This window comes from Elephantulus edwardii, unplaced genomic scaffold (genome assembly GCF_000299155.1).
Source record: "Elephantulus edwardii isolate Elephantulus edwardi_28Jun2011 unplaced genomic scaffold, EleEdw1.0 scaffold00236, whole genome shotgun sequence".
Classification (NCBI taxonomy): Eukaryota; Metazoa; Chordata; class Mammalia; order Macroscelidea; family Macroscelididae; genus Elephantulus; species Elephantulus edwardii.
Genome location: NW_006399986.1, coordinates 3,792,117 through 3,811,039, shown reverse-complemented (window position 1 = coordinate 3,811,039; position 18,923 = coordinate 3,792,117). Strand labels below are relative to the sequence as shown.

Below are 18,923 nucleotides of genomic sequence, written 5' to 3'. Positions count from 1 at the left end.
ATCGAGGGTCTTCCTCTTCTGCGCTGTCTCTCCACCCTCCCAAGCATGATGTCCCTCTCCAAGGACTGGTCCCTCCTTGTAACATGACCAAAGTATGTCAGACAAAGCTTCAGAATCCTTGCCTCCAAGGAGCAGCCCGGCCCTAGACAGCTGTTAAACATTCACACCACTGCCACTCCTTAAGGCCAGGCCAGAAATCCAGCCTTGCTTTTGAGAGGTCTCCATTTCATTATTTTGGGTAGGGACTTTATCACTCCTTTGATACGGTCTTATTCACTACTCCCATGGGAGACTCTCTTTCTCTCTTCTTGGAATCCTTCCCATCACCCCCAGTCATAAAAGAATCTGTCTCTTTCTTGAAAACTTCACATTTTTACCTCTTTTTACCTCCTAGCTGGAACCCCCTCAGATGAAACACTGGCCACTGACCCTCTGGGCTTAGCCAAGCTGACAGGCCCAGGGGACAAGGACCGAAGGAACAAGAGGAAGTGAGTGTGTGTGTGTCCCCGTCCATGCGTCTATGTCCATGTGTGTTTATGTCTGAAAATGATTCTTACAGAATCCTGGGAAGATCTAGCTAACATCTTGAACTTTGCCTGGGAATCTGGAAACTTCTAGCATTTTTCTTTTGTATGTTGTAAGGAGAGACCGGTCCTTGGAGAGGGACATCATGCTTGGGAGGGTGGAGGGATAGCGCGAAGGGGAAGGCCCTCTATGAGGTGGATTGATTCAGTGACTGGGATAATTGGGATGGGAGTGTCAGAGACAGTGCGACTGGCACAGAACAGAGCAGTTTAGGGCTGTTGTACATAGGGTCGCTATGAGTCGCAAGCGACTAGACGGCACATAAGAACAACAACATCTTGATGGGGAAAAAAAGATTAATTCTGTGAATATGTTTTCCATGTTCATTTAAAATGATGGGTGTGGGGAAAAGGGGGTTATTCAAAAAGACTGGAGGTCTCCATCCCCAGCGGACCCGGCCTTCCTCTCTCCCTTGCTCCAGGCACGAACTCTTGGAAGAGGCCTGCCGCCAGGGCCTGCCCTTTGCTGCCTGGGATGGGCCCACTGTAGTTTCCTGGCTTGAGGTACCAGGGTCCCGAAAATATGCTCTTGATTCTCAGCCCTTCTGACAACTTCATGTAGAGGGGCTGCCCTGGTCAACCCAGCACCATCTGCCTTTCCTGGAAGTAGGGGCAGCAGGGGACTTGAGAGGGGTCAGACTTCCGGTCCATCTATCTAAATCTAAATAGCTTCCCTTTCTCTCCTCTCTCTCCACATCCACACTCTGCTTCCCTGGCTCTTCCCACTTTGGCCCCTGCTCTCCTGCTATCTCTCTGTATCCTCATCTTTCCCCACGTCCCTTCCCCTCTTTCCTCTTTTCCTTCCCATGTCCTTTGCTTCTTTCTCTCCCCATCGCTGCCTCTCATCTGCCCGCCCTTTCTGTCTCTTGCCATCTCTCACTTTCGCCCTCGGTCTCTTTCTTCCTTGTTCACCTTGTGCCTGTCGCTGGCTCTCTTGTCTTTCTGCTTCTTCTCATTGCTGTCTTTCCCATATGCCTTTTTCTCCCCCCGACCTTCCTCTGCCCTCACCCCACTTTGTCTCCGCCTCCCTCTCCTGTCTGTCTCTCCTCCCTGTGGTCCAGCTGTGGGTGGGCATGCCCGCGTGGTATGTGGCCGCCTGTCGGGCCAACGTCAAGAGTGGTGCCATCATGGCCAACCTGTCGGACACCGAGATCCAGAGGGAGATTGGCATCAGCAACCCACTGCACCGGCTCAAGCTGCGCCTGGCCATCCAGGAGATGGTCTCGCTGACCTCGCCCTCGGCCCCTGCCTCCTCCCGCACGGTGAGTGCCCGGAGGCCAATCCCAGCCCTTGCTGCTTAGGCCCCGCCTCTTGTCCACAAACTGGCCAATCCTGGGCCTGCTCCCTTCAGCCCTTGGTTCTCACCTGCATTTCTGCGGAGAAGGGGACGGAGGTTGTGGGGGTGGGCTCTCCCTGCCTCCCCTCAGCCCTCATCTGTGCTCCCACCTGGCAGCCTAGGACTGCAAAGAGCATTGGCTCGCCCGTTGGAGAATAAAAATCAAATCCCAGGATGCATCACCTTTGGCACCTCGCCCCAGGGCCTTTGTACTTGCTGTTCTCTTTGCTTGAGTCACTCTTTCTGTTTCCCCTTGTCCGAGCTCCTCATTCTTGATGTCTCAGCTCAGATGTCACCATCTCCAAGAGGCCTGAACCAATTCAGCCCCTTCCCTCCTGCTTTCTCCAGCACAGTATCATATTGTAATTTTTCCTCATAGGATTTTTTTAAAAAAATAATCTTTATGCTTCAATTATTTTTTTAAAGAAAAAAATTCCTTCATTAGTATACAATTCCCACGTCCCTTCCCCCCACCCCTATGCTTCAATTCTTAAGTGAAATTTGAAACCTTAGGAAATGAATGTTTTTTAAAAGCCTAAAAAAGAAAAAATCCAAAACCCAAGCTGCTTGCCCTCGTGGATTCTAACTCAGAGCGACTTTATGCATGTGAGAGCAGAACTATGCTCTGTGGGGTTTGCGTTGGCTGATTATGTCTAAAAAGATTGCCAGGCCGTTCTTCCGTGGCACCTCCGGTTGGTCTTGAACGTCCAACCTTAAGGTTCGCCTTTGCGAGCAAGCTAACCATTTGCACCACCACCAGGCTACAAAACTGGGAGTGTGCGCTCTCATGGCTTAGTTCCTAGCTAACAAAAAGGCCATGCGTCTCTGATGGTTTTAATCCAGCAGCTGCTCTGTAGGAAAAAGACAGACAGTGTCCTTCTGTTGAGATTCATAGCCTCTATAACCCGCTGGAGGGTGGCCATGAAACCCTGTGGAGCGGGCTTATATATTTGACTGCACATCTGGTCACTACGAGGTGATCATTATGAGGTGGTATTGACAGAGGGCCACTGGTTTAGCATTTATGGGTTTGTGTGTGTGTGTGTGTGTGTGTGTATCTGCAGCACTGGAAATTATTTTGCAGGCATCATGACAGGTTGTTGTTGTGGGCTGTTGAGTCAGAACTTACCCAGAACTGACCCTCCAGCGGTTTTCAGGGGCAGTAAATCGCACAGGAGAAGATGACCCAGTTCCTTTCACAGAGCACCTGTCACATTTGAACCATATCTTCAGGTTGATCCCACAACCTCTTACCACTGAGCCGAAACCCTCCTCCACCCCAGGGTTTTCCTTGCCCTGTTCTGTCTATGACCGATTTCTCTGAAGCTTTGAGGGTTCGAGTCGTTAAGATCCCTCTGGGCAAACTTTGTCCCGTAAGCATTTCGTGACAAGTTAGTCCTCCAAATTACCACAGCAGGCATCTTCTAAAAATAGGAACGTTCTCCTCCAGAGTGCCCATACTGCTGTTATCACACCTAAGAACATAAATGTTATTCTTAACTTCCGCTACACTCAGTCTATATTCAGATTTTTTCTCCAAACCCAACTCCGAATATGCCCAACTCCCAAGCTCATGTTCTCGTGTGTGTGTGTGTGTGTGTGTGTGTGTGTGTTGAGAGAGAGAGAGAGAGATGCAATTTAGGTGCTCAGTAAATGATAATTCCTTTTCTTTCTGGCACTGTTTGGTGAACAGTAGCCACCCTTTCTGAGTTAGAAAGTAGATAGAGTCATTATTGGAAGTTGTAGGCCTCCAACGCTTGCTTCTTTCGTGACCCAGAAACCTCTCTCTTCTCCTTGATAACATTCCCTGCCCCTCAGTCCACAGGGAACGTGTGGATGACGCACGAGGAGATGGAGTCCCTCACGGCCACGACCAAGCCTGTGAGTGCCCCTGGCCAGTGGCCTTGGGAGTGGTACTAACTCCTTCTGGGGGTTGGGGGGTGGAGACTGAGCCTGTAGCTGTCTGTCTGTCTGTCTATCCCTCCCTCCCTTCCATCTTCCTTTGCCTGTCCCGTAACCCACCCCTTCTCTCCCCTCTTCCCACTAACGGGTCAGGAGACCAAGGAGATCAGCTGGGAGCAGGTAGGGGGCGCGGGGCGGGGCATGGGCGCATGTACAGGTTGTGCATGCTGCATGAACACCCCTCTTTCTCCAAGCGCCCCTACCCTTGCTGGAACACCCCATCATCACTGCCAGGGGGGTGCTGCAGCTCTGAAGTGTTTCATTGTAGTGGGTGCGCACTCATTTGAACACGTGTTTGTATGTGAGTGTGTGTGTGTGTGTGTGTGTAAGGCCGGACTGTTCTATTGTTAGCCTGGTGCACTCACTATTGTCGGGGGTCGGGGCTCCAGGTGCTATTCCACTGCTGTCACTAGAGGGAGACGCTGAGAAAGTGTCTTGTGTTTTGGTTTTTCCCCCCCTTCATTCTTGTGCTCGGGAGAGTGGAAAATGTATCTCTCTATTCAAAAGAGCCCAGCAAGGGGGAGTGGAGTACTTAGCCTGAGAAGTTGGGGGAAAGGAGTCATGCTTTTTTTCTACTTAAGGCAGGGGCATGAAGTGAAGCAGAATAAAGGATTTTGGGTTCTTGATTATTGTCCTAGGCTGTTCACAGCGTTAAGCCAGTATTTTCAGGATATTGGAAGTGATGCACGGATCACTTAAGCTTCGTTGGCTCGGTCTTTGGGACAGGGTTTCTCAGATTTGAAAAGACAAGTACTCAAGTCACAATCGTAGGTCTGGGATGAGGCCTGGGATTCTGCAATTCCAGCAAGTTCCCAGTTAGGCTGAAATTGTGGGCTCAAGAACTACCCTAAAAAAAAAAAAAGAACTACCCTTTGTGGGAGAAAAAAAACCCAACATGATTCTGAAGGGCTAGGAAATGACTTCGGATTGGTCTATGGTTCTAAGCAGAGATTAGCTATCCTTCTGTTATGGGATGCAGTTATGCATTACTTGGGGGGGTGATTGGACTGTACCCCTTTCATGCCTTTATGGGAGGGCCTGACCCCCTCCCCACCTGCCCATGGCCTCAGATCCTGGCATATGGCGACATGAACCACGAGTGGGTGGGGAACGACTGGCTGCCCAGCCTAGGGCTTCCCCAGTACCGCAGCTACTTCATGGAGTCGTTGGTGGATGCCCGCATGCTAGATCATCTTAACAAGAAGGAACTCCGGGGCCAACTCAAGATGGTGGACAGCTTCCACAGGTAGGGGCTGCTTGGCCAGTGGGAGTAGCTCTCAGAAAAGCCCACCTCTAGAGAGTTTTCAGCCAATGGGAGTGATGGATGGGAAATCTTTGCTCTTGGAGCCTGGGTTCTCAGGAAATCTTGTCTGTGTACCTAACACCAACCAGTAACAATGATCAATTAGGTATGGTTCCTAGCCAGAGAAAACTTGGTTGACTGACAGCACATGCTCTTCAGGTTAGTCAGTTGCAGTTGCTTGTTGCAAATGTCCCACCTCCTGAGAAGGTCCTCAATAGATCTGACCCAGTGGGGACACCAGAGTCAATGCTCCAAGGCCCAGTAGGAGAGACAGCCACTCGGGTTGGGGAGGTTCCTCTAAGACTCCACATTCCCTTCTGCTCAGGGTGAGCCTACACTATGGGATCATGTGCCTAAAACGGCTCAACTATGACCGGAAGGACCTGGAGCGGAGGCGGGAAGAAAGCCAGACCCAGATCCGAGGTCAGCACAAGAGTAGGAGGCCCTCTGGGAGCCAGGAGGGAGGGTTTTGGGGAAGGGCTTGAGGAGGGATTTATTAGAAGTGGCTCAAATACAAATGAAAGAAAAGGGGGGCGGGAACGAAAGGGGGATGGCCAGAAAAGCAGAGATGGGGTTCGAGACACTGCCAGGTCACAGTAGGGTCTGAGTTTTAAGTCCCTTCCCTTCCTAGACGTGATGGTGTGGTCCAATGAGCGGGTCATGGGTTGGGTGTCCGGCCTGGGCCTGAAGGAATTCGCCACGAACCTCACGGAGAGCGGGGTGCATGGGGCGCTGCTCGCCCTGGACGAGACCTTCGACTATTCCGACCTGGCCTTGCTCCTGCAAATCCCCACGCAAAACGCGCAGGTGAGCTGCTCGGGCCCAGGGCGTGCTGGCATCCCCCCCTCTGGAAGACTGTGACCCCCAACCCCGCTCTGTCTCTCCAGGCCAGGCAGCTCCTAGAGAAAGAATTCAGCAACCTCATCTCTTTGGGCACAGACAGGCGGCTGGACGAGGTGAGCGTGGCCGCTTGGCTCAGGTGGCTCCTCGGGGAACAGATGCGGCCTTGATTGGTGGATTCCAGCTTGGGGGCGGACCCGAGGAGGGTCGGGGCGGGGCTGCGAGGCCCCGTGACCAGGGGAGGGGCGGGGCCACGGTGAAGTGGGTGGGGCCTCCGCTGTGTCACGTTCCTTCACCCACTGCCTGGCCCTTGTACCTAGGACAGCGCCAAGTCCTTCAGCCGCTCCCCTTCTTGGCGGAAGATGTTCAGAGAGAAGGACCTCCGAGGCGTAACCCCTGATTCAGCGGAGATGTTGCCCCCCAACTTCCGTTCCGCCGCAGCCGGAGCCCTGGGCTCGCCAGGGCTCCCTCTCCGCAAGTTGCAACCCGAAGGTGGGGGGAACTCTCAAATGAGGTAGTCCCTCTATTCCCTCCTCCCTCCAGGGTGTAAACCAGATAAACGCGATACAGAGTCCCCGTCTTCAAGTTTTTAAAGAACCTAGTCTTGCTCCCCGATCCATGACAAAGAGATTGTTTTCCATATCCTAGACTCCACACCCCCTTCCCAGGGTGGAAAATGGACTCTCCCAGTGCAACCTGGGCACCTTGGAAGGATCCATGGCTGCAGGGGAGGGAGGACTGTCATTAATGAAATCCTGGGCTAGTAGAGGCAGGGATTTGGAAGAGAAACGCTAGGGAGGGACTAGGATGAAGATGTTCCAGGCTGAACCCCTGCTCGCTCTCCGTCCAGGCCAGACTTCTGGGAGTTCCCGGGCGGATGGCGTCTCGGTCCGGACCTACTCCTGCTAGTGCAGGCCTCCAGGTGAGGACTGTTCTGGGCAGCCTGGGGCGGGGAAGGGGGATGCGGGGTGCCACGATGGATCTTCACTGCTCTACGCACTGCTCGGCATCAATGCAGGTGACCTCACTCGGATGGAAGACGCTTCCCGGGGCTGGGCTTTCCCCTCCAGCCCAGGATATGGTCTCGCCTGGGACTGCGGGGCGGGGGAAGCTTGCTGCGGACTGGACCATCTGTACAGACAAGCGGGGGGGGATGCTCTTCCCCGCCTCACAAATGGACTGGGCCTGGACCAAACCACACAAACTGGACTGAGGAGGGGGAAAGGAGGAGGGCAGAAAGAAGTCCCTCCCCGCGCGCAATTCCGCCTCCATGTTCTTGACTTTGTAATTTATTGATCAGTTTTCCGATGGGAGACGGCGCCCTTGCCCTGCTGGGGGTTGGGGAAGGGGGACGAGGCATCCCTTCCAGGCCGCATGCGGGGAGAGGCTACCCCTCCCCTTTGCCCTCCCCAGTTGCGGGGCCCAAGTCTTCCTTCTTCTTCCGAAAGGAGGGGAGGGGGGACTCGCTGCTACAAGCCTCGCCCCCTGTGCCATTTGGCCCCGCCCCGCCGCTTCCTGTCACTGAGCCCCCCGGGTCAGCTACGGGCGGGGTCCCCTCTCCCTCCCCCCGTGTCTCGTGTCCCCGGGGTTCCCCCCCCCCGTCCCCCGTGCTGTGGCCGTGTCCGTGCCCCTGGGGAAGGGGATGCAGTCTTGCGTTCCCCATTTCCCTCTGGCTCCGGGGTTTGCATGGGAGAATCCTCTTTCCAAGATGCCACTGGGCAACGTGGCGTGGGGAGACAGGGGAGGCTGAGGACGGCGGGGGAGCCCTCACCCCACCCCCCCGGCCCTCAGTCCTCCTCGTTGCCCCAGGCGTCACTCAGTGATCACGGGTAAAGAGAACTGTTTAAAAAAAAACCCACCCCGTGTTGACTTATTTATTTTGGTAGGAGAGTGAGGAAAGCAACTCCTTGGAGGACCCAAGGCCACCAGGCCCTCCCTCCCTCAGACCCAGGTCCCCCAGTCTCCACCCACATTCCCTGATGCCTTGAGAATCCACACCCCACGCCTGACAGGTTCCGAGGAGCACATTTATTCAGAGAAATACATATGGCTCCATAAAGGAATAGTTGGGCCGCTCAGCAGGGTCAAGGTTCAGGACTTTCCAGCATGTCCGCCAGGGCCCTGGAGAGAGAAAGCTAGGTCAGATAATGATGTGTCCAAAGCCAACCCCAGGGCATCTCATCACTTTACTGTTGGAACTAACTCATAGAGGGCCCTCCAGCGCTTTGGTAGCCGTAAATCACATGAAGAGACCAGGTCTTTGGGTTAGGTTCTCAGGTCCATAGGATTACGGCACCAGGGCTTCCTCTAGGGCGTCTAGACCTTTAACCCACCTATTTCATGGACAGGGTGCCAGAATTGTCCTATAAACCATAATGGATAGTGCCTTTCCAGTCCCCTGTGAAAAGTGCCTTACACATGCCCTGGTCATACACTTACTGGTACAAGGACGAAGAGAAATAGTCAACATAGCTTCCTGTGGGCGAGAAAAGTGAAATTTACAGGATATTCCTAGATGCAATCCAGAAACTACTTTTCCCTGGGTTTAGGATCAGGGATGGCTCCCTCCATTTTTTTAAATGTTATTTTTTTAATGAATTTATTTTTTTTGTCCACTCTTTTTTTTTTTCTGATTCCTCCCTCTCTCAGATTAAAAAAAAAAAAAAAATCTTAGAAGGCCCTACCCATGTCCCTTTATGGGGTGGTGTTGTTTTCCATTAGCCCCGCCCCTCAGCCCTCCATCACTTTCCCCACCTTGGTCTCAGCCAATCCCAAGGTCCCTTCCGCCCTGCCCACGCCTCCCCTGTTAGCCCCGCCCCACCAGTGCCCCTGGCCCCGCCCATGCCCACCTGGAGTGCAGACAGTTTCACAGACCAGAGGGCAGAGGTAGCAGAACTGGCAGTGCTGGGGGAACGGGGAGAGGGGGGGAGAGAGAGAGTGAGCGGCAGGGCGTGGTCAGGGGCGGAGTCAAGACAGGGTTGAGGTGAAAAACCCAGACAGCTGAAGTCAGGTCTGCAGGGAGAGGTTTAGGCTGGGCCATCAGGAAGCCTGGGTGGAGCCTTGTGTGTGTGTGTGTGTGTGTGTGTTGGGGGGTCTCACCTGGCACTGGTCACAGTGCTCGCCCATGTTCTCCTCATCGCAGTGACAATTCTCACATTCAGTGCACCGCTGTGGATAGGAGAAACGGGCTTAGACCCACCTCGTGGTGGCCTGGTGAGTAAGGAGTTGCCTTACCACCCAAGACAGGCAGTTCGAATCCACCAACTGCCCCTCCCCTCCGGAGAAAGATGGACAATCTCCTCCTAGCCTTTGACAACTCATTGGCGGGGTGTTGGGGGGGTTTCAGGCATGAGTCGATCCCGACTTCACTCAGAGTGGGGGCCAGCCCCTGCCCACTGGACAGTTCCTCAGACCCCTTTTATCATTACCTCCGACTCTTCCTCTGGGTGCCCTATCTCGAGATGACCCCACAGTGCCCAGTCACTGGGCTGAACCTGTTAGGCGCTCTCCTTACACCCCCCCCCCCCATCTTCACAGCCTGTCAGTCCCCAGCCCCTTCCTCCAGCTATTTCTCTGTCTTTCCCAAGGACCTCCCTCTCAGCCCTGGCTATGCCGTGACCACCACCCCAATGTGCTGGCCTCCATTGTTTCTCAGGAGCCAGAACTGCCCTTGCCCCTCCACTTGCTAGATCCTTCCATGACACCCTAGGACCTCGGGGACAAATTCTAGGGACAGATAGAATCTAGGTGGGAAACTTACATTGCAGAAGGAGCAGTAACCGCACAAGGACCCTGGCTGGTAGTTCCCATACTCCTGGGCCTCTGGTGGCCCTGTGGGGACAGAAGGTGCCAGTGACCAGGCTGCCACGCTCTTCCTCATCCCACCCAGCCGGGCCACCTCCTACCTGTGTCCTCACCACTCTCCTCCTCACTGGAAGCTCCTGCAGCCACCTCCCTACTGACCAGGGGGTTGGGAATGATGGTGAACGGAAGCTCATCTTCCTCCAGCCCTTCCTCCTCCTCCTCCTCCTCTTGGTGGTCTCTGCTCTGGGAGACTCCAACAGCAACTTTTTCTTCCACCCTTCCTTCCTTCTCCTCATCTTCCTCCTCCTGACTCTGGATGAGGCCATGACCTTCTTCCTCATCGTCTTCATCCTTCTGGTCCAAGCTGTCATGATGGGCACCTTCCTCTTCCTCCTCTGAAACATCCACATCTTCTTGGAAACCGTGGTCTTCTTCCTGGCCCTTTCCCTCATCAGAACCTCTCTTCCTTAAATGGCTTGTATCCTTCACCCCCAGATGCTCTGGGAGCTGGTGGCTAAGCCCCTCTTGGATGGACCCTCTGTGACCCCGCCCCTCCCCTTCATCTCCGGGGGGGCCTTCTCTGTGGCTGGGCGCCTGGTGACCAAGCTCTGCAGAGATCTCTTCCTCTTGGGGGACTTCATGATGGAGGTGACTCGGGGTTGGTCTTTTATACTTATCTGCGAAGTCCTCTTCCTCACTCTGGTGGCCTTGGTGTCTGAACTTGACTGTGACTGCCTCTTCCTCCTCCTCCTCCTCCTCTTCCTCCTCCTTGTCGTCTTCCTCCTCGGCTCCAGCTCCGCGGTGCGCATGACTGGGAACCTGGTGCCAGGGCTGCTGCGCGGACGCATCTTCCTCTTCCTGGTCTCTGTGGTCTTGGAGTTGGTGGCTAGCTGCGTGGTGATGGTGTCCATCCAAAGTGTCCTCATCAGCTGTGTTCCTGGGACCTCGGTGCCTGTGGGGCTGGTGTCCGTACTCCTCCTCCTCCTCCTCTTCCTCCTCCTCACCTTCATCTTCATCTTCTCGTCCGCGGGCTCGGTGCGTGTGGCTGGCAACGTGGTGATGGTGCTTCTCATCTGAGGTGTCTTCATCGTAGTCATTTAAATGAGCTCGGCGCCTGTGGACCTGGTGCCTGTACTCCTCCTCCTCTTCCTCCTCCTCACCTTCATCTTCATCTTCTCGTCCGCGGTCTCGGTGATTGTAACTGGCGTGGCGGTGGTGTTCATCTGAGACATCTTCCTCCTCTTCCTCCTCCTCCTCCTCCTCCCTGTGCGCACGGTGCCTGTGCTCTGTGGAGAGCCCTTCCTCATCTTCCTCCTCCTCCTCGTCTTCTCGCCGGCCTTGGTGCTTGTGTCTGGGAATGTGGTGCTGGTGCTCGGCTGAGGCTCCCTCCTCCTCTTCCTCATCCTGGCCGTGGCGCCCTGGAACCCGGTGGCTGGTGCCAGGATGGCGGTGCCCCTCTGAGACATCTTCTTCGTTGCCATTTCCATGGCCGTGGTGCCTGTGGGCTCGGTGCCTGTATTCTGTATCACCGTCATCATCATCATCATCGTCTCCTCCATGATGGACATGCTTGAGGCCCGGAGGGTGGTGCTCGTCAAAGGCGAGGTGCCCACGCTCAGCAGAGCCATCCACGCCCCCATTCCTGTGGCCTCTGTGCCCGTGGACCTGCCACACCTGCTCTGTGGACACATCTTCATCTGAGTTGTTCTCATGCCCACGCTCGTGGACTTGGGACCGGTGGCCATGGCCGTGGTGCCCGTGCTCGCTGGAGACCTCCTCCTCTTCCTCGTCGCTGGGGCTTCTGGGACTGTGAACACGATGCCCATTCTCTGTGGAAACGTCCCCGTTCCCATCTCGGTGGGCTCCGTCCCCATGGATGTGAGGACCCACCCTGGGGGACGTGTCCTCTGAGGACCCGGCTATGCCTGCGTTGTTGTTCCAGTTGCTAAGTCCCAGCATGGCCCCTCTCAGCTGCTGGGTCATGGCCGGGGGGAGGAGCAGGCTGGCCACGGCCACCCACAGGAGGGGAGTGTGCAACCATGACCCACGGTGGCCCATGGGGACGGAGGGGCAACAGCTTCTCCCAGCACTGGCTCTAGCTCCCCTGTGGCTCTTGGGTGGATATCGGGGTTCTTCTCTCCTTTAGGGCCAGCCTCTCCCAGTCTGCCTTCCTCTGGCCTTCTCTGCCCTGCTCTGAGGTCTCCTGAGCCCCCTGACCCCCCTCTGGTCCCTCCCTCCCTCCTCCTCAGCCAATAGGGTCTCTCCCCTCCCTTCTCTGTGTCTAAATTTACTCTCAGCCCTGAGTTATTCTGGGTCAGTCCTCCTCTGTCCCTCGTGCTCCCCCTCTCTCAGCTGGGGGTGGATGAGTGGGTAGGGGGGTCCCACCTGGGCCAGGGGAGGGGAGCCAGGGGACTTGACTTTGGACTGCCAACAAGCTTATATTCAGGAGCTGCAGAGATGAAGGTTAGACTTGTAGCTGTCAAGGCAGGGGCTCCTGGGGCACCTTGGAGGACAGGAGGGACATATCTGAGAGGAGGGACACCTGCATAGGAAGGGTGGGAGGTTTGGATTATGGGGTGTTTCCAACTGGAATGGGATCCTCTGGTGAGGGGTGGAAATGGAGCCCTGCCCCCCAGCACACGTTCCCATGGCCCACTCCCTGGAACTACGATCTGGGGGCTTGAGGGACAGCCAGGCCAGGGCTATAAATATGACAGGGGACAGGGACTCAGATTACAGAGCCACAGCTGTCCCTGTCAGAGAGCGCGCCTGGGGACAAGTGGCCCTGCCAGTCTCTCTGAATGTCAGGCTCTCCCTCCTCATCCTCCCTCTGAGACTCCACCCCTTTATGGCTGGATCTCCTCACTCTCCTGGATTCTGCCAGCCACCGTCCTGTGGTCCTCGCTCTGTGCCCAAATCCTCCGGGATTCTGTTGTCCTGTATCTCAGTCTCTCTGAGCCCTGTTCAAGTCTCTCCCCCTGTCTCTGGGTCCCTGTGCTTCCTGCTATTACTACCTCCCTCTCTGCATCTGTCCCCCTCCCCGGGTCTCTGTCTCCCCCTCTTTCTCTCTGGATTTCTGTCCCACTTTCTCTCTGGACCTCTGTCCGCTTCTGTCTCTTTGGACTTCTGTCCCCTGTTCTCTCTGCACCCCCTTTCTCTGGGTGTCTCTCTCCCCTCTGGGTCTCTGGATCTCTGTCCCCCCCTCTCTCTGGATCTCTGTTCCCCTTTATCTCTCTGGACTTCTGTCCCCTGTTCCCTCTGCACCCCCTTTCTCTGGGTGTCTGTCCCCCCTCTGGGTCTCTGGATGTCTGTTCCCCTCTCTGGGTATCTGTACCCCCTTTATCTGGATCTTTGTCCCCCCCAGTCTCTTCCATTCCCCCCGCCCCCGTCTCCATCTCCCTCTCTCTCTGGGTCTCTGTCCCCACCCTGGAACTCTGTCCCCCTCTCTCTCCGTGTCTCTTCCCTCTCTATCTGGGTCTCTGTCCCCACCCCTGGTCTCTGGATCTCTGTTTCCCTCTCTCTCTGGGTGTCTACAGCCCCTTTCTCTGGGTCTCTGTCCCCCTCTCTCTGGGTCTCTGTCCCCCTCTCTCTCTGGATCTCTGTCCCCATCTCTCTCTGAGTCTCTGTCCCTGTCTCTTCCCCCCTGAGTTTCTGTTCCTCCCTCAGGTCTCTGTCCTACTCTCTCTGGGTCTCTGCCACCTCCCCCCCCTGTTTCTCTCCACCCCATCTCTGGGTCTCTGTCCCCCCCTTTTGGTCTCTGTACCCCTTTCTCTGAATCTCTATCTCCCTCTCTCTCTCTGGGCCTCTGTGTGCCCCCCCCCTTTCTGGTCTCTCTGTCTACCTCTCTCTGCGTTCCTGTTCCCCTCTCTCTGGGTCTCTGTCCCGCTCTTGGGTTTCTGTCCCACTCTCTCTCTGGGTCTCTGTTCCACCCCCCATCTCTGTCCACCTCTCTGTATTCCTGTCCCTCTCCATCTCTGTACCCCTCTCTCTGGGTCTCTGTCCCCCTCCCGTCTGTCACCCGCTTTCTCTAGGTCTCTGTCCCCCCCCTCCCCTCCCCCGTTTCTGTCCGCCTTTTTCTGGGTCTCTGTCCACCCCTCTCTGTCTGGATCTCTGTTCCCCTCTCTCTGGGCCTCTGTCCCCCTCAGTCTCTGAGTCTCTGTCCCCCTCAGTCTCTGGGTCTCTGTCCCCCTCTCTCTCTGAGTCTCTGTCCCCCTCAGTCTCTGGGTCTCTGTTCCCCTCTCTCTGAGTCTCTTGCCCCCCTCAGTCTCTGAGTCTCTGTCCCCCTCAGTCTCTGGGTCTCTGTCCCCTTCTCTCAGCGTCTGTCTTTCCCTTTTCTAGTCTTTGTGGTGTAGTCTCCCCTTTCCCCGCCCCTTGCTCTACGCATCTCTGAGTCACCCCACCCCCCCCAGACGCCGCCCCGCCCCAGCCTGGCCTGGGAAGTGGCGGATCCGGTTTTCTCTGGGCGGGCCTGAGGAGGTTTGTGGGGGGATGTGGGGAGCCTGCAGATCTGCTCTGTTTTTGCCGTGGCAGCAGCATGGTGGTTCCTGAGAAAGAGCAGGTACAGTGGGACCCCGAGACTGAGCGAGCAGGGAGGGCGCCTGGCCCCTCATTCCTCTGTGAGGACGCAGGGGACCCTGGAATCTGACAGAGGAAGGAACTGGGGACCCCAATTTCCTGGGGATCCCAAATTTCTAGGTCCTTGAAGAAGGTTAAGAGGGCATTGAAGGCGGAGCCCCTGGTCTGTAAAGGGGGTCCCGGAGTAGAATATGGTTTGGATGACCCCGTGTACCGAGAGGACTCACTGGGTCCTTTCTCCCTACCCCTATTCTTGTCCCCAGAGCTGGATCCCCAAGATCTTCAAGAAGAAAGTCTGCACCACGTTCATCGTTGATCTGTCAGATCCGGGGTAAGGCGATCTCGCCCCTGACAAGGACCTGGGGGAGCGTCCGGGGCCTCTCCCACCGGCATGCTGTCGCTGTGGGCACTCCCAAAGGCGTTCCCTTCGGAATCATCCTCCTCGCTCGCTCCCGCTCCATTTGAGATTTTTGTAAATGGATTATTTCAAGTCGATCTCTCTCAGAGACCCTGTAGGATGTAGCAGAACTGCCCCATTGGGCATCAGAGGCTTTTTAAACCTTTGGGGGACTAGAGGGTCTCATCTCCCTCCTGCAGAACAAACAGCTGGTGGGTCAAACGGTGGTCTCAGTCAGCAGCCCAGCGATTAGAGGGTGCCAGCAGGACTCCTGCGGGGGGGGGGGCTGTGGGGACACCCCACCCCTGACTGGTACCAGTCCAGGGCTCTGCTTTTTCTGTCTTGCCTGAGCCTCTTCTGTGTCTCTGTCTTTTTAAAATTTTTTCTTTTATTTTATTATTCTCTGTGTGTGTACGGTCAAATCAGATCTGACTGATACAGGAGAAGATTGACTCTCCTTCTCCAGAATAACATCTGGTGGATTCGAGCCACATACCTCTAGGATTGCAGTGTAGCTTCTTGTCACTAGGCCACCAGAGCCCCTGTCTCTGTCTTTTTGTACTTGGTTCTGTCTGGGTCTTTCTTCCTTCCTTCCTTCCTTTTCCTTCCTTGGGAGCACTAGGGGTTTCAAGGTTCAAGTCCCACCCGTGCCACAAGCCGGGTTGACTTTGGGAAAATCCCTTCACCTCTCTGGGCCTCATTTGTTGTCAGGGTACGAGTACAGGCCCTACACCCCGGAATTGTTGGGAAAATGGAGCAAGTTGATGCATGTAAGTGTCTGGGCAGTACCTAGCACATAGGAGCAAGGCAAACCTAGTACCCTTCAGCGGATTCCAACTCACAGGGACCCTGTGGCCCAGGGTAGCACCACCCCAGAGGGGCTTCCAAGGCTGGAAATCGTTTTAGAAACACCTTACTGTATCCACCCCGGCCCCTCGCCCCCCACCCCAAAAGCTGCAGAATTGAAGCTGTCAACCCTTTGTCTGGGAGCTAAGCACTTGAACCACTGCATCACGAGGGCTTCCCAGGGCACACTGGGAAATTGTTTCTGGTGTCACGCTCAGGCAGCGGTTGTTATACGTCCAGCTGCTGGCCTGGGGGCTGTGGGCCTGGCCAGGGCGTCTGCTGCTCTCCGAGGGCATCGCAGAGACTCCCTGCCGTTGCTTGCTGGTGGTCTCTGAAGTGGGCTGTGTTTTTCACCGCCCCGAGACCATCTTAGTCGTGTGGGAAATGTCAGCATTCCTAAGGTTATTTTCATTTGCCGTAGAGAAGGTTCCAAGTCCTGGCGGCCTCAGGTGTGCTGCAGAGAGTTTGGAAGGCTTTGGGCCACAGAGTGCCAGGCCTTTCTTCCGCGTGCCTCTGAGTGGGTGCAAACCGCCAACCCTCTGGGAAGTAGTCGAGTGCCCCGTTTGTGCCCCAGGGACTTTGTCCTTGAGATTATTTTGACTTCTAGCTTCCGTGTGGGGCACAGCAGAGCTACCCTGGGAGGTTTCCAAAGCTGCCGAGAGCTCTGGTGGTGCAGCGTGTAGGGCGCACCTCTCTGGCTATTTGAGAGAAAGATGGACAGTCTCCTCCTGTGTGATTTACAGCCTCTGCCAACCACGGCAGGGTGAGCTTCCAGCCAGGTGTGACTTGCTGGCAATGAGTTTTGAGTTTGAAATCTTTCTAGAAGCTGACCGCCTGTTGGTTCTCCCGCGCAGCAACTGGTGGGTTCAAACCATTGACCTTTTGGTTAGTAACCAAAGGCCTGAGTCCCAGCGCCATCGGTGCGCCTCTTCTGAACTTAACCAAACCCAAACCGGATATCACCAAGTCGGTCCTGATCCGTAACGAAGCTCCTTCAGGTTTCTGAGGCTGTTGCGTGTTTATGGGGAGGAGACAGCAGGTGAAGTGGCTGCACTGGATTTGAACTAGCGACTTTTTGGTTAGCAACTTGAAACACTGCACACGGCGCTGACGTAGCGTGTACTTTTTCGCAAGGATCTTGAATCTATATGGGTTCATGGACTCGCGGCGCCCCCTGTGGGTGCAAGCGGGACTGCTCCGCGGGGTTCGCCCTGGCTGATTCAGAAGCTGATTGATTTGACAATTTTTTCTTCCCAGACACCCCTGAGTGGACTGTGGCCTCCCAACGTTTCTACTGGCCCCTGAGCACTTCCCTCAGTCCCTGTCGGTGCCACTCAGGGACTCCTGTGCAGAACGGCTTACAAATGATGTTTAAATGAACATACCTAGTTATGGTTCCATGGGCACCACAGGGTACATTCTGACTCATAGCAGTTCTATGACGCAGAGTACAAGGGTTCCAGGGCTGTGGTCTTTATGGAAGCAGATTCCCTATCTCTTTCTCCTTTGGCGCCAAAGGGTGGATTTGAACCGTGAACCACTTGGTTGACAGCTGAGCCCTTTTAAGCATCGAACCACTGATGCTCTTTCTAGTGAGATAAGAGCTCAGACATCAATGGATGTTACTATGCCAATAAAACTTTATTTATTTTTTTTTAAAAAAGAGCTCAGACATCTTCTGACTGATGGGAGAGGTGTGACTGGTCTACCAGGAGGAGGTGGACTCAGGATGAACACTAAGCGGGGAAATGGAGGCTGTGGTTGTGTTCTCACTGGGCCCCGTGGAGTGGAGCCGAGAGGAGGTGTGTGGTTAAGACGGGAGGGGACACAGGCGTCACTAGTGGCTGTTGGAGAAGAGGACATGAGGTGACCTTTGAAAGGTGACTTGACAACCTCGGGCAGCTGAAAGTGAAGGCAAGAGTGGAGCATGGAAAATGATTCCAGGCCTAGGAATAGCATGTGCAAAGTCCTCTACCCTTGAATGACCATATAGCGTAGCTTGAAAAGAAGACTAAAGTTCAGGGTGCAAGGGGCATTGTCAAGAGAAGGCAGGCTGCAGGGGAGGGTGGGGCTGGGGCGCGCAGAGCCTTGAATGCTGCTCTGAGAGGTTAGGATGCCGGAGAGTCATGGATGGTGCAGGCTCCGGGTGTGGGGCTGTGTAAGAATGGTAGGAGTTTGGGAGATGGATAACGAGGAGGCTGAAGCCAGAATTGGAATGGAAGCAGAAGGGATCTGAGTCAGACCAGCACTGTGGGGACGGGACAGAGATCTAGGGACAGATGACGAGGCTTGGGGATCAAGGCATATGGGGGTTGAGGACAAGGCTGTCTCTTGGGCAAGTGGTCTGTGTTCTGAGGAGATGGTGGGGACCCACTTGGATAGGGAAGTCAGGAGGAGGGACAGGCTTGGGAAATGTTGCCAAGCCCGGTGTGGGATGATATGAATGGGGGTCTGAGGGTGCAGGGACAGGGATCCAGGGTGTGGGAAGCCCCACTGGAGTTGGAAAGGCCTTTTTGTTGCGTGGTGCTATGGAGTCGACTACAGCTTATAGCGACCCTGTAACTGTACCATCCTTACAATCTCAGACACACTTGAGCCCAATTTACAGTCACTGTTTTAGTCCATCTTGTTGTGGGTCTTTCTTTCACTCACCCTCCACCTTTCCCAGCAAGATATCTTTATTTCCAAGGACTGACCCCCTCTTAACAATATACCCAGAGTATGTGTGACCGAGTTTCACCGTCTTTGCTTCTAAGGGACATCCTGGTTGCACTTTCTCCACGACAGACTTGTTGATTCTCCTGGCAGCTCAGACGACTCAACACTCTTTTCCAACCCTACAACTGAAAGGCATCAATTTTTCTTTCCTCGTCTTTATTCATTGTCCAACGTTCAGATGCATAGGGAACAATTGAAAATACCATGACTTGAATCAGGTGCACCTTAGTCTTTAAACGGATATCCTTGCTCTTTAGAGAAGTACCTACAATCCACAAATGATTGACCTGTGTATCCACTAATGGGAAAGTTAGTGATTTTAATTCATCCGGTGATGCTGTGGCAGAAAGATCTGGTGATCTGATGCTGTAGGTTAAAAACCTGGGGAACACAACTACATTCTGATACACAGGGGACAACTTACAGGCTGGGTTGATTTGTTGGTGTTGGTCTAAGTTTTAGCTGATATCTCAAACCATGGAAGTGGGTGAGATATCCCAGGGAAATCATGCAGATTCAAACTGATAGTCTTATGGCCATTTTGTTCTTTTCTTTCTT

The 18,923-nt window shown here is 54.7% G+C and overlaps 3 protein-coding genes across 3 annotated transcripts in view; 2 read left to right on the top strand and 1 right to left on the bottom strand.

The window, feature by feature from the left end:
- PPFIA3 (protein tyrosine phosphatase, receptor type, f polypeptide (PTPRF), interacting protein (liprin), alpha 3) overlaps positions 1–7,876 on the top strand; it is a 28,058-nt gene extending 20,182 nt beyond the window's left edge. The window contains exons 19-30 of the mRNA XM_006898676.1: positions 395–488; positions 1,007–1,088; positions 1,646–1,846; positions 3,739–3,801; positions 3,976–4,002; positions 4,953–5,128; positions 5,511–5,608; positions 5,817–5,992; positions 6,073–6,141; positions 6,346–6,517; positions 6,876–6,947; positions 7,044–7,876. Of these exons, the coding sequence (XP_006898738.1) occupies positions 395–488; positions 1,007–1,088; positions 1,646–1,846; positions 3,739–3,801; positions 3,976–4,002; positions 4,953–5,128; positions 5,511–5,608; positions 5,817–5,992; positions 6,073–6,141; positions 6,346–6,517; positions 6,876–6,934 (1,217 nt within the window). The 3' untranslated portion in view covers positions 6,935–6,947; positions 7,044–7,876. The remainder of the gene's footprint in view (positions 1–394; positions 489–1,006; positions 1,089–1,645; positions 1,847–3,738; positions 3,802–3,975; positions 4,003–4,952; positions 5,129–5,510; positions 5,609–5,816; positions 5,993–6,072; positions 6,142–6,345; positions 6,518–6,875; positions 6,948–7,043) is intronic.
- A 233-nt stretch (positions 7,877–8,109) lies between these two features.
- HRC (histidine rich calcium binding protein) lies at positions 8,110–11,887 on the bottom strand. Its single transcript, XM_006898736.1, has 7 exons — positions 10,834–11,887; positions 9,931–10,758; positions 9,786–9,856; positions 9,125–9,193; positions 8,875–8,929; positions 8,465–8,501; positions 8,110–8,146 (listed from the first exon to the last, which is right to left on the bottom strand). Exons 1-7 carry the CDS (start codon positions 11,885–11,887, stop codon positions 8,110–8,112), a joined length of 2,151 nt encoding a protein of 716 aa, XP_006898798.1.
- Positions 11,888–14,363: 2,476 nt separating this feature from the next.
- Positions 14,364–18,923, top strand: part of TRPM4 (transient receptor potential cation channel, subfamily M, member 4) — a 45,295-nt gene continuing 40,735 nt past the window's right edge. The window contains exons 1-2 of the mRNA XM_006898735.1: positions 14,364–14,387; positions 14,668–14,735. Of these exons, the coding sequence (XP_006898797.1) occupies positions 14,364–14,387; positions 14,668–14,735 (92 nt within the window). The remainder of the gene's footprint in view (positions 14,388–14,667; positions 14,736–18,923) is intronic.

Coding starts and splice junctions, on each gene's coding strand:
- HRC (XM_006898736.1), bottom strand. CDS start 11,887: ATGGGCCACCGTGGGTCATGGTTGCACACTCCCCTCCTGTGGGTGGCC. Junction 10,759..10,833: donor ACGAGAAGATGAAGATGAAG/GTGAGGAGGAGG, acceptor CCAGGAACACAG/CTGATGAGGACACTTTGGAT. Junction 9,194..9,785: donor GTTACTGCTCCTTCTGCAAT/GTAAGTTTCCCA, acceptor TCCTATCCACAG/CGGTGCACTGAATGTGAGAA.